This window comes from Crocuta crocuta, unplaced genomic scaffold (assembly GCF_008692635.1).
Source record: "Crocuta crocuta isolate KB4526 unplaced genomic scaffold, BGI_CrCroc_1.0 scaffold246, whole genome shotgun sequence".
Lineage (NCBI taxonomy): Eukaryota > Metazoa > Chordata > Mammalia > Carnivora > Hyaenidae > Crocuta > Crocuta crocuta.
In genome coordinates this window covers 6,402,039-6,415,128 of record NW_027531902.1, presented here as the reverse complement: position 1 = coordinate 6,415,128, position 13,090 = coordinate 6,402,039, and the positions used below count along the sequence as shown (strand labels likewise).

At 36.0% G+C, this 13,090-nt stretch overlaps 1 protein-coding gene across 2 annotated transcripts in view; it reads right to left on the bottom strand.

The window, feature by feature from the left end:
- Positions 1 to 13,090, bottom strand: part of ATAD2B (ATPase family AAA domain containing 2B) — a 159,147-nt gene that overhangs the window by 132,671 nt on the left and 13,386 nt on the right. For both annotated transcript variants that reach the window (XM_077774077.1, XM_077774079.1), the window contains exon 2: positions 2,674 to 2,825. In XM_077774077.1, the coding sequence (XP_077630203.1) occupies positions 2,674 to 2,825 (152 nt within the window). The remainder of the gene's footprint in view (positions 1 to 2,673; positions 2,826 to 13,090) is intronic.

Here is a 13,090-nt window from a genome sequence, read left to right as displayed (position 1 = left end):
CTGGCTGTCAGCACTGAGCCCGATGCGGGGCTCGAACCCACGAATCGTGAAATCATGACCTGAGCCGAAGTCAGGCGCTTAACCGACTAAGCCACCCAGGTGCCCCTGAAAGATGTTTTAAAAAGTAAAAATAAAAATTTATTCTTCAATCAATCCTATTATCTTACAATCACAGGGGTAGAGCGTGTGACTGCAATTATCTTACAATCATAGGTTATTGTCATTTTTCCATTACCATTTCTCTTATTAAAGATGAAAATGAACAAAAAGGATACAGAATATTAAATATCTGGATATGGAAAGAGAAAATACTAGTATTTTAAGAGTTGGCCTGCCTATATAATAATACATAAGCCTAAAAACTCTCTTGAATCAAAGTTTCCAAAAGTTAATCACTTGAAATGTAACTAGGTAAGTTCACTGTTTAAATGAAAGCTCCTGAAAGCACCTGGGTAGCTCAGTCAGTGAAGCATCTGACTTTTAATTTTGGCTCAGGTCAAGATCTCACAGTTTATGGGATCGAGTCATGTATCTGACTCTGTGCTGTCAGGAGAGTCTATTTAGGATTCTCTCTCTCCCTCTCTTTCTACCTCTCCTCCTCTCCCTCTCTCTCTCTCTCAAAATAAATAAATAAACATTTTAAATAAATAAATAAATAAATGTTTCACCAATCAACAGTAATTTCTTTAAAAAATTTAGTAGTCATTACAAAGTCCCTTGGGATTCATTATTTTTCATAGTTAATACTAATTCTTATCTATATTCACTCTTCCCCCAAATGAATTATATTTGTAGCACAGTATTTTCGTGAAAGAACTTTAATAATTTTACTTTAGATGCTCATAAGACCATAGATTATCAAAATAAAGGAATCAGGATTCTTAGGCTCAGGACATAAAAACAAACACAAACCTTCAAATAAATCCTGATTTTCCTTTTTACACTATTTCAAAATCTAAAGTATTTACAAGGTTTCCTTAAAATTCAATTCTATTGAATAGAATATAGAGACACCTGGGTGGCTCAGTCGATTGTCTGACTTCAGCTCAGGTCATGATCTCACAGCTCATGAGTTTGAGCCCTGCATCAGGCTCTGTGCTGACAGCCCAGAGCCTGGAACCTGCTTCAGATTCTGTGTCTCCCTCTTTCTCTGCCTGTCTCCCACTCACACTCTGTCTCTTTCTATCAAAAAAAAAAAAAAATAAACATTGAAAAAAATTTTTAAAAACCATCAAAATATTCAAACACTGTAGCACTTACATTTCTAGATGAAAATTTGACTGAAAAAAACTTTTTATATTGCTTTTCTGCCAAAATATGAATAATAAATTCTGTTGGTATTCATTATTTCTCAAGATTTTTATTCAAGATATACTTAGTATTTTTTTAAAAAAAAGGAGTATCACACTGAGGTACCTAAATGGAAGTAAAATTCTCTCCCCAAAACAATTTTTGAGAACTTTTTTTTTAACAAAAGACATGATCAAGATCAATTTACAAAAAGGCCTTTGGAGTGGCTAAGAATTAGAAAATCTAGTCTGCTATACACACAAACTTAAAATTATCTTACAGTTAAAGGTCAAACTTGAACACTAAAAGAACATTTTAAAGAAACATTTATCTAGAAAAAGAAGCCTGATTCACTCATTTAATAAATATAGGATACAGATTACAACAGGTAGATCAAGTCTATAAGTGTAATTAAAGGGCAGTACTCATTTTAGTAATACCTGGATCTGTTTTATCTCACAGATGATGAATGAGTATGGGAAAAGAAAAAAAAAAAAAATCAACAGGCTATGATTTAAGACTTTCCTACTTAGCTCCCAGACAATGCAAATTAAAAAAGTGGTTCATCTTCTGGAACATATTGAAATACAGACTCTTTAGACAATAGTAAACATATATTGCCTATGAAAGTCTATAAAACACCAAAGATTTTTTTCATTAAAGAGTAACAGTATCCAGAATTTACCTACACATATAAAATCAAATAATTTTTTGGTACTTGAAGGAGGAAAGAAACCAAAGGATTTCCCTTTTACTTTTGTTTGTAGTCCGCACATCATCAACACTTCTACATCAAAGACTGGAGAAAAGAGAAGCTAAAAATTATGAGTTCAAAGTTTAAATCTTTTCTGTGTGTGTGCCTATCCTATCTACAACAAGTTATTACTATATGATGGTAAGTGTGTAAAAAGAAGTTTTCCTGATACATACTGAACAGACACAAAGTAAATTTAAATTGAAAACAGCCAAATGAAAGGTTTCCTTAAAAATTAGTTTTTATTTTACTTCATTTTGGTGTATCAATTCAAATGTAATATTTAATAATTTTAGAAAGGGGAGATTTTACTTTCAAATAAAATATAATTCTAATCAAATGTCTTTAAAGTTTCAGTATAAATATGTATACATATTCAAGATCTATCCAAATTCTTATTATTTTAAAAATAATGCCTTCTATGAAATACTATATATTTTTATAAAACAAATATATTTTATGTCATATTTAGAGAAAATTAAAACATAGCAAAAATTATGAGTTTAAACAATTTACAAGTATTTCTAGACACTAGTGGCTTTATAATTTAAGAAAATTAACACTGATATGAGCTCTGAATTATATCAAATAATTCATGAAAAAACAATGGGTGAGTTCTCACTTCTCACCTGGCCTGTCCGGTTGATATATTCCATTCCTCTCTCTGACCAGTACTTCGTGATTTTGATTTGTCTTTGCAAACAGAATCAGGTTGTTTCAAAGTGCGTTTGGCTGGAGGAGACACGTGGCTATCACTTAAACTACCATCAACTTCAGCTTTCTGAAAGACAAAGTTAAAAATGTATTTATTATCCCTATTAAAAATATAGAATTCTTAAATTCTTAATAAAGTATTCAACCAATAAATATTTACTAAATGAATCTCTCTACAAGTATAGCAAATGTAGTAATCTGTAAACAGAGAAACAAGGGAGTTAGAAAGATTAAATCTATAATCAGAAAAGCATATCGTTTCTTGTTTTTGTTTTAAAATAGTTCCCCTAGGAATAAACATAACCAAAGGGGTGAAAAATCTATACACTTAGTTTTTACACTGTAGAGGTGAAAAAACTACAGAAAGCTTATGAAAGAAATTGAAGACACAAAAAAAAATGGAAAAGTATTCCATGCTCCTGGATTGGAAGAACATTGTTAAAATGTCGACAACTACCCAAAGCCATCTATGCAATATCTATCAAACTAACACCAGCATTCCTCACAGAGCTAGAACAAATAATCCTAAAATCTGTATGGAAATAGAAAAGACCCCGGATCATCAAAGCAATCTTGAAAATGAAAACCGAAGCTGGAGTCATCACACTCCCGGAGTTCAAGACCTATTACAAACCTGTAATCATCAAGACACTGATACAATGCAGAGCCAATCCACAAACACATTCAAACTTGAACCAGATACAGGATCCTATCCAAGAACATATACTGCATTTAGTTCTCAGATCTCCTAAGTCTCCCTCAATCTGGAATCGTTCGCTAGGCCTTCCCACGTCTTTCATGCCCTTTACTGTAAAGAGTACAGGCCTTTAGTTCTCTAGGATGACCCTCAATCTGGATCTGATGCTCCTAATACTCACATTCTTGGAAAGAATATATACAAATGATACTGTGCATACTTTACTTACACATCATTATGTGTAACTTTCATCACTTGGTCAATTTGGTATTTGCCAGGTTTCTCCACAATAAACTCACTACTTTTCCCTTTGTGTTTGATTAGACTCAATGTGGAATTATTCTGATAATTCACCAATATTCTGTTCCTCATCAAACTTTCACCATCCACCAGCCATTAGTATCCATTGACAATTTTTGCTTTTATCTAATACCACTGTGATGGTGATTACCTAATCCCATCATTCCTTCTACATTTTTTAGTTGGCATTCTACTTTAAAGAGCTTTCCCTCCATCCCCTTGTCAGAATTCATTTACTCACTAACTTTATCAGTGTAGACTCATGGATTCTTACTTTATACTATACATTAAAATCCATTATCCTATTTTGTTGCTCAAATTACACAAGATTTTGGCAATCAAGGGCCCTTTGAAAGTGGTTCCTGTACCTTTTTGACATGTCCCCATCATTTGAATACTTCCTTGCTTTCTGACACAAAATACATCTCTAAATTCATCTTACACTTCCCTCCCTGACTCTAAAATTAGCCATTCTCCAAGAGGCCCTGACTCCTTTTAGTCATGGACAGAATTTAGAAACCAAGATCTGGGCATTAGGTGTGCTCATTGTTACTAGGGTTTCATAGCTACTGAGTCCTCTCAGCAAAGAGTAGGAAATATATGAATATATATATATATATATACACACACACACACACACACACACATATAAATACACACATCTATACCTTTTTCTTCATCTGTGCATAAATAATAATATATGCATATACACCAAGGCTTCAAACTCTAAGTTCACATCTTAAGTTTCTTTCTAGACTTTCCCCTTTTACATTTGTAAGCTCTTCTCAGGGAGAAACCTGGCTTCCATTATCTTCAATACTTTTATTTATTTGCTCTTTCAATTAATTTGCTTAATATAATCAATTTCTCAACCAGAGATGTCCACCAATCACACTTCCATTATTCCCTCCCTAGCCACATATCCTCTGACTACAGGAAGGTCAGTATCTGCACAGTAGCTCTCTTCTTCACCACTCAACTCCCAAGATACTGGGCAAACGGATTAAGAGTGGAGGGAAGATTAACCTTCCCTTTAGAGAAGATTTAATTCGTATGCTAATGCTTTATTACTTGACATTATAGATCTGTATTTCAAAGGTATATATTACCATTTTCAATATGCTACCATATATATTATTTCCTTTTATGCCATAAATTTAAGAAAAAACTATAACAACTATTTATTTCATAAATACATTTTTAAATCATATTTTCCCAAAGCAAGACAACTACATTACACAAATAACAAGTCAAAATGTCACCTAACAAACAAACTTAAGAAATGTAGTGCAAAGCCTGCTTAGGATTCTCTTTTCCTCCCCTACCCTCAAAATAAATAAATAAAAGCTCAAACAAAGAAAGAAAAAAGAAAAAGAGAAAGAAATATTTGTAATAGGGGCACCTGGGCGGCTCAGCCAATAGAGCATGTGATTTTTTTTTTTTTTAAATGTTTTATTTATTTCTAGGAGAGAGAGAGAGAGACAGCGTGAGCAGGGGAGGGTCAGAGCGAGGGAGGGAGTCACAGACTGAAACAGGCTCCAGGCTCTGAGCTGGCTGTCAGCACAGAGCCTGACGCGGGGCTCGAACCCACGAACCGCGAGATCATGACCCAAGCGAAAGTCGGACGCTTAACTGACTAAGCCACCCAGGCGCCCCATAGACCATGTGATTCTTGATCTTAGGGTCATAAGTTCAAGCCCCACGTTGTACACCGAGACTACTTTACTAAAAATTTGTTCACAAAAAGACCAGTTTCTAATTTTGTGCTGTACTACAATTTGCCATGAGCTAGTTTTAAAGCCACAAGACCAGGGGCACCTGGGTGGCTCAGTCAATTGAGCATCCAACTCCTGATTTCAGCTCAGATCATGAACCCAGAGTCATGGGATTGAGCCCCCACGTCCAGCTCCATGCAGAGTATGGAGTCTGCTTAAGATTCCATCTCTCTCTCTGCCCCTCTTCCCAACTTGTGTTCTTGCTCTGAAAACAATAAATAAATAAATAAATAAATAAATAAATAAATAAATAAGCAAGCCACAAGGCTACACTCATACTGAAAGACACAAAGGGAAAAGCAACCAGATATTCAATCAGAGTGTCCATCATTAAGGAAAATAAATATATTAGTTGTGTAACATCCAATACCACTTATTAAAATTACCAAGAAAACCTGTTCAGCTACTTCCAAACTACCCTTAGTAAAGGGGGGAAAACGATTTAAAATGCAATTCAATCATGTAATAGTACCTTATCAATAAACATGCTTACTGTACTTAACAAATGAGTGCTTTTTAAAATTGTACTATTTCACTTCCTCAGGCTCTTGCCATCTCCAATCCCATCCTTTCCAGAGTAAATTAACTAACTAGCCCAAAGTCACATGACTAAAAAAAGACGGAAGAAAAAAAAATTAGGTCCTGCCATTCCTAAAATACAACTCTTACTACTATCTCAAATACTCTACCCTTAGATATTTAGAAAAATACTAAGGTTAAAGCATGTCTTAAAGGTCATCTAACTCAACTACTCATTCAAGACCTAATTAATGTCTACATTTCTCATGACAAATATGCTCCACCCCAGACCTAAACAATCAGAAACCTTTTTTTTTTTTTTTACAAGATTCCCCAGGTGATGGGGCACCTGGGTGGCTCAGTCGGTTGAGTGTCCGACTTTGGTTCAGGTCATGATCTCATGGTTCATGGGTTCAAGCTCTGCATTGGGCTCTGTGCTGACAGCCAGCTCAGAGCCTGGAGCCTGTTTCAGATTCTGTGCCTCCCTCTTTCTGACCCTCCCCTGCTCATGCTGTCTCTCTCTCAGAAATAAATAAAACATTAAAAAAAATTTTTTTAAAGACCCCCAAGTGATTCTTGTGCACATTAGTGTCTGAAAAGCATTATTATATAACACACTCATCTAGTACTCACTGAGAAAGCCACGTCATGTGTTCTAACCTAAGGCATGTCTGTGAATACAGAAACGGAACAGATGCCTGTGAACTACTTCATCAATTTAGATAGTCCAAGCCAGCATTATTCCTCCTAATCAAATCCCATCACTCACCCAACTTTTCCTGGGCGCCTAGCTGGCTCAGTTGGTATGCAACCCTTGACCTCAGAATTCTCAGTTCAAGCCCCACAGTGAGCAGCACTAACTTTTAAAAAAAAAAAAAAACAAAAAACTTTTCCTGAAAATCTTACCTGAAGGATCTAATATAAATTGACCTTTTCCCTCTACAGGCTGCAACTCTATTATATATTTTGGCATTTGGTTATATTCAACTTAATATGTTTACCATCTTTAAAATGGCATATTCTAAGTCTTGAGATTCTGGCAAGATTTTAAGTTCTCACTTACAAAAAAAATACTTCATTTCTTTTTAATTGCACATACCGAGAGGGGGGAAAAGCTCCAGATTACCCAAAGTTCATTCAGTAAATTATTAATAGGAATTATTAGGAGAAAAAAGGAAGGTTCAGAGTCAAATAAGTTTGGAAACAATGAGGTTCAAGGTCCTTCGCTGTAGGACTTCTAAGAGTCTTATTTAATATGTTAATGTGCACCATAAACCTCTAAGTATGGAGGACAGTATATAACATTTCACAAACTTACCTGATGGAACTCTTTTTTCATGGAGTATCTATAGGTCCTGAAGTTTTACAAACATACTCTGAGAATAAGTACTACACACTTATTGAATTAAAGACAACATAGTAAAATATTTGAAGTCTAGTCATTTTTTTAAGTAATTTGGGTTACTACATAACTCTTTGAATATCAATTTAAATGAGTTTGTAGGTTTATTTATTGGCCATTCTCTCATATTCTACTAGTTTTTTCAGCTCCATTCAGGAGAGTCTCTCAAAGCATTATGCACACACTAACTGAATCAGAAATCACCTGATTTCTCATTAAAGAAATATAACCTGCTAAACTAGAATCTCTGGAGTTGCAATATTTTTATTTATTTATTTTTTTTTTAAATGTTTTATTTATTTCTAGGAGAGAGAGAGAGAGAGACAGCGTGAGCAGGGGAGGGTCAGAGAGAGAGAGGGAGTCACAGACTGAAACAGGCTCCAGGCTCTGAGCTGGCAGTCAGCACAGAGCCCGACGCGGGGCTCGAACCCACGAACCGCGAGATCATGACCTAAGCGAAAGTTGGACGCTTAACCGACTAAGCCACCCAGGCGCCCCTGGAGTTGCAATATTTTTAATGAGGGCCTCCAAATGATTCTTAGTATCCAAAAGTTTAAGGATTTCACCCATATAATACAGTTTAAGCATATGAGGCAAATAATTCTAACTGCTGCACTATTCTACTGTATTTTTCTTATCGTGGCAGGGTTTCAATCTTGACTTCTAACTAACATTACAAAAAGCTCCTTCCCTCCCAAAAAAATCTAGGGATTTAAGCAAAGCAAATAACCAAAATGCAAATACATACAAAATAATTACTTCACCATTTAATTGACTTCAAGCTCTGGGAAAGCTTTTACCTGCAAACCTGATGATACTAACAGTTCACCTTTAATAAGATGATCATAATGCTCAACTTTAACTTTTTCATCTTCAAAGCGTTTTACTAGTTAATTATAATCTAACCCTTTGAGGGAAGGCGTTGCCAGTTTCGGGACAAAGATACTTAAGAGAGATTATGCAACCTACCCACAGTCATTTAGCAATGTGTGTCAGAGTGATTACAATCCATGAGTAAGAAACGCATCTTTCAGACTAAGAGAATAATTTCATTTAACAAACATTTATGGAGGACTCTACTGCGTACATAAGACTTGGAGGACAATAGTAAAAAGAAGATTAAGACATATTTGAACTCAATACAAAACCTACTGGGTTGACAGTCACAATGATGATACATGGCATATTATAGTGAGTTCTACAATAGAAGTATACAATTCTCTGAAAGCAAAAACAAAAAATGGTAACTGCCAGTAGATATGAACAAAGATATAAAAAATTTTTTTTAATGTTTTATTTATTTCTAGGAGAGAGAGAGAGACAGCATGAGCAGGGGAGGGTCAGAGAGAGAGGGAGTGACAGACTCTGAAACAGGCTCCAGGCTCTGAGCTGGCAGTCAGCACAGGGCCCGACGCGGGGCTCGAACCCACGAACCGCGAGATCATGACCTAAGCGAAAGCCGGATGCTTAACCGACTAAGCCACCCAGGCGCCCCAGATATGAACAAAGATATAAATGATGTGAACCTTGTTTTGTAAAAACATAGTAACATGCAATGGTCAGGGGAATATGATTCAAAGATGAGATAACTTCCAAGAGAAGTATAATAGTAAGTGCCAGAAAATAAAAGTAGAATTAAAAGATAAAGTCATTCCCACCTAAGTGGCAATTCTAACCCTAAAAAGAGTTAAATTTTTACAGTTAGCAAAAATCATTTTCTCCTTGAGTCTTAGAGGCTCTTAAGCTGTGCTCATCAGCTACTATAAATACTGGCAACTATTCTACCACAAATCTCCTAAAACTAGGCAAAAGAACTTGAGAATAATAAAGGAGAAGAGGGCTTATGCTGCTCTACTTTTTTAGAGAAGACTTTCTAACCAGATCAGAATTTGTCAGAAGTAAAGAACCTAGCATTTTAATGTAAAGACAAAAAGAATATATCCAAGTATAGCATTAAAAAAATGAGACAGTCAAGGAAATTAGTGAATTAGCAGACCATGAGATTAATTTGAGCCTTGATGACGGCCTCATGTAGAATTGTGAAAGCAGAAAATAAATTGATTCCAGAAAGCAGAGTAACTGAGAAATTAGTGACACTGGTATTCAAATAAACACAATGTAACTGCAGGTTAGTAAAAAGTGGTTGTTACAGGGGCACCTGGGTGGCTCAGTCCATTGAACGTCAGACTTTGGCTCAGTCATGATCTCACGGTTCATGGGTTTGAGCCCCACATCAGGCTCTGTGTTGACAGCTCAGAGTCTGGAGCCTGCTACAGATTCTGTGTCTCCCTCTTTCTCTGCCCCTCCCCCACTCATGCTGTGTTTGTCTCAATAATAAACATTAAAAAATTAATTTAAAAAATTTTCTTTAAAAAAAAGTGGTTGTTACATTTTTTAGTGAGTGTGGGGAGAAGCCAGAGGACAGATGTTAAAGGAAGTATAATGCTGACCTCTAATTTCAAAAGTTAAGTTTAGAATTCTAGCCAGAAATCTAGGGAGAGGTCTCTCAGGCTGTGGGAAATGCAGCTCTAAGACAGAGTGAGGTGAGGACCAGGGGATGGATGTGAAATGGCAATAAAAGGATCGCAGATAATATACAGAATGAAAAAAATCAGAGGGCAAAAGTAAAAATCTTAAAAAATGCTTATATTCAAGCAATGAGCAGAGAGGATCTTGTACAAATTAGAGAAAAATATAGTCTCTTACTAAAACAGGAGAGCAGGGGAGCAACTGGGTGGCTTAGTCAGTTGAGTGGCCAATCCTGATTTTACCTCAGGTCATGATCCCAGGTTTGTGGGATCTAGCTCCACGCTGAAACTTCTGAAGCCTGCTTGCAATTGTCCTCTCTCTCCCTCTCTATCTCTCTCCCCTACTCATACTTTCTCTCTCTAAAATAAAAAAATAAACATAAAAAACAGGGGAGAAGTTTGTTCCAAAACAACTGAATGGAAGAAAAGCTGATAAAACTGTGGTTTGGTAGTTAGAAGGTCACTATAGAGGCACCTGGGTGGCTTAGCTGGTTGAGTGTGTTGACTCTTGATTTCAGCTCAAGACATCATGATCTAATGGTTTGTGAGATGGAGCCTCACTTCGGGCTCAGTACAGACAATGCAGAACCTGCTTGGGATTCTCTCTCCCTCCTTCTCTGTCCCTCCTCTGTTCCCAAATGCACATGTGCTCTCTCTCTCAAAATAAAAAAACATGAGGGGTGCCTGGGTGGCTCAGTCAGTTACGCATCCGACTTCGGCTCAGGTTATGATCTCACAGTTCATGGGTTCGAGCCCCACATTGGGTTCTATGCTGGCAGCTCAGAACCTGGAGCCTGTTGTGGATTCCATGTCTCCCTCTTTCTCTGACCCTCCCCTGCTCATGCTCTGTCTCTGCATCAAAAATAAATGAACTATAAAAATTTTTTTAAAAAATAAAAATAAATTTTAAAAATTAAAAAACATGGGAAAAAAAGGTTGCCATAACTTCTGACAGGACAACTTCTGTGAAATGCAGGGTGGAAATCACCAGGTAAAGAACTAAGTACGTGGTGAGAAAGTACAGGGGATAACTACAGAGCTATTCTTTTAAGTGTCACTGTGAAGAAAGAAGAGGCAATAGTTAAAGAGGTAATAAAGTCAAAGAAGTCAGGGAAGATTTTTATTTAAATACCCCCTTTATTTTTTTTCTCAAGTGTATTCTACTCCCAACATAGGGTCAAACTCATGACCCCAAGATCAAGAGTCACATGTTCTACCAACTGAGTCAGCCGGGTACCCCAAGAATTTTCTTTTTTTTTTCTTTTGTTTTTTAAGTTTATTTATGTACTTTTGAGAGAGAGAATGCATGAGTTGGGTAGGGGCAGAGAGAGAGGGAGAGAGAGAGAATCCCAAGTAGGCTCCGCACTGTCAGTACAGAGCCCAACGTGGGGCTCAAACTCAAGAACCATGTGTGAGATTATGACCTGAGCTGCAGTCAGTTGCTTAACCAATTGTGCCTCCTAGACATCCCAAGAATTTTATTTTTAAAAAAGATCGGATGACCTGGGTAGCTCAGTCTGGTAAGCATCCAACTATTGATCTCAACTCAGGTCTTGATTTCAAGGCCCTTCAAGCTCCCCACCCCAGGACTCTAAGCTGGGCATGAAGTCTACTTAAGTTTAAAAAATAATAATAAAAATAAAAAGGTAAAGATGACCTAGTTTCTTGCAAATAGAAAACAGAAAAGAATAAAATAAAATTTTAAAGAGTAAGATACTTGATGAGAAAAAGATTCTCAAAGAGAAAAAACAAACAAAATAAGAACATTATCACCTAGGTTAGATTAAAAAATGTATGAATGCAGTCAATCTTTTCCAGTTTCCTTTGTAAGACAGTCTTTTTTCCTACCTTTTTTAAGAATAAGTACTCCTGCTTTCATGAGAAAGCTTAGAAGTGCGTTCAATTTCTTTTTCTTTTACCAGTTACCATGACTGCAGAAAACAAAACTCACACTGCTGTTTATTTCCTTAGGGCCAATACTATTCTACAAAGTCCTCAAACTTCAAGCACACAAAAGGTCCTACATTTTCCTCAAACATTCCAAAAGCAATGGCTTAGTAGTTTAACATTTCTAAACAAGAATAAATATGTGAAAGAATATACAGACAAAATACATAAAAGTGAGCACAGGAACTGTAAAAAAACAAAAACAATCTATTATAAGTTATAATGCATTTTTCTTCCTGGAAAATAATTTTTAATCTGAAAATATTATTTAAAATGAGAAAGAGACATAGGTACAGGAAAATGCCACAAAATTTAAATATTGGACAGGGCCAGTCTTACATTGTAGCACTACCAGTGTAATTAAAAACTACCATTTACCTCATAAGACTATTTAGAAGAACAAGGTGAGGTAGTAGAAGTAACAAATATTAAACCTACAGCCTGACAGTGGATATAGTATGAAGTAAAGATACTTGCTTGGCTTTCTAGGATTAATATAATTCTATAAGCTTATTAAATTCTCTAGTGATTTGTTCCTTTCACAAACAAAATTGATGATGAGATAGTCTCTGCCCTTCAAGAAAGTTAAAGCCTAACTCCCTAAATTTGCCAGTAAAAGTTATATAAGAATAGTGTTGAGAGTATTTGGGGAGTGGCGTACATATTGATTTTAGCCTGTTTAGGGGACAATCTGGAAAAACCNACTAAAAACATGCAGGGGCACATGGGTAGCTCAGTCCGTTAAGCCTGAGGCCTCAGGTCAGGTCACGATCTCACGGTTAGTGAGTATGAGCCCCACATTGGCCTCTGTGCTGTCAGTGCAGAGCCTGCTTTGGATCATCTGTCTCCCTCTCTTTCTGCCCCTCCCCACTGTCCCTCTCAAAAATAAACAAACATAAAAAAAATTTTTTTAAAGAACAAAAACATGGAGACAATTTGTGTACTAACAGGGAACAGTTACAGAAGTGATGCTATAATGACACAACAAAATATTAGAAAATCAAAAAGAACTGATATGCAAAAATATACATGATACATAGTTTACTATCATAAATAGCATACAGATTATAATTCCATTTATTTAAAATATATAAATTACCCATAAACACATATACAATGGTCAGGAAAGATGTTAACAAACTTTAACAGTGGTTATCCCTAGAA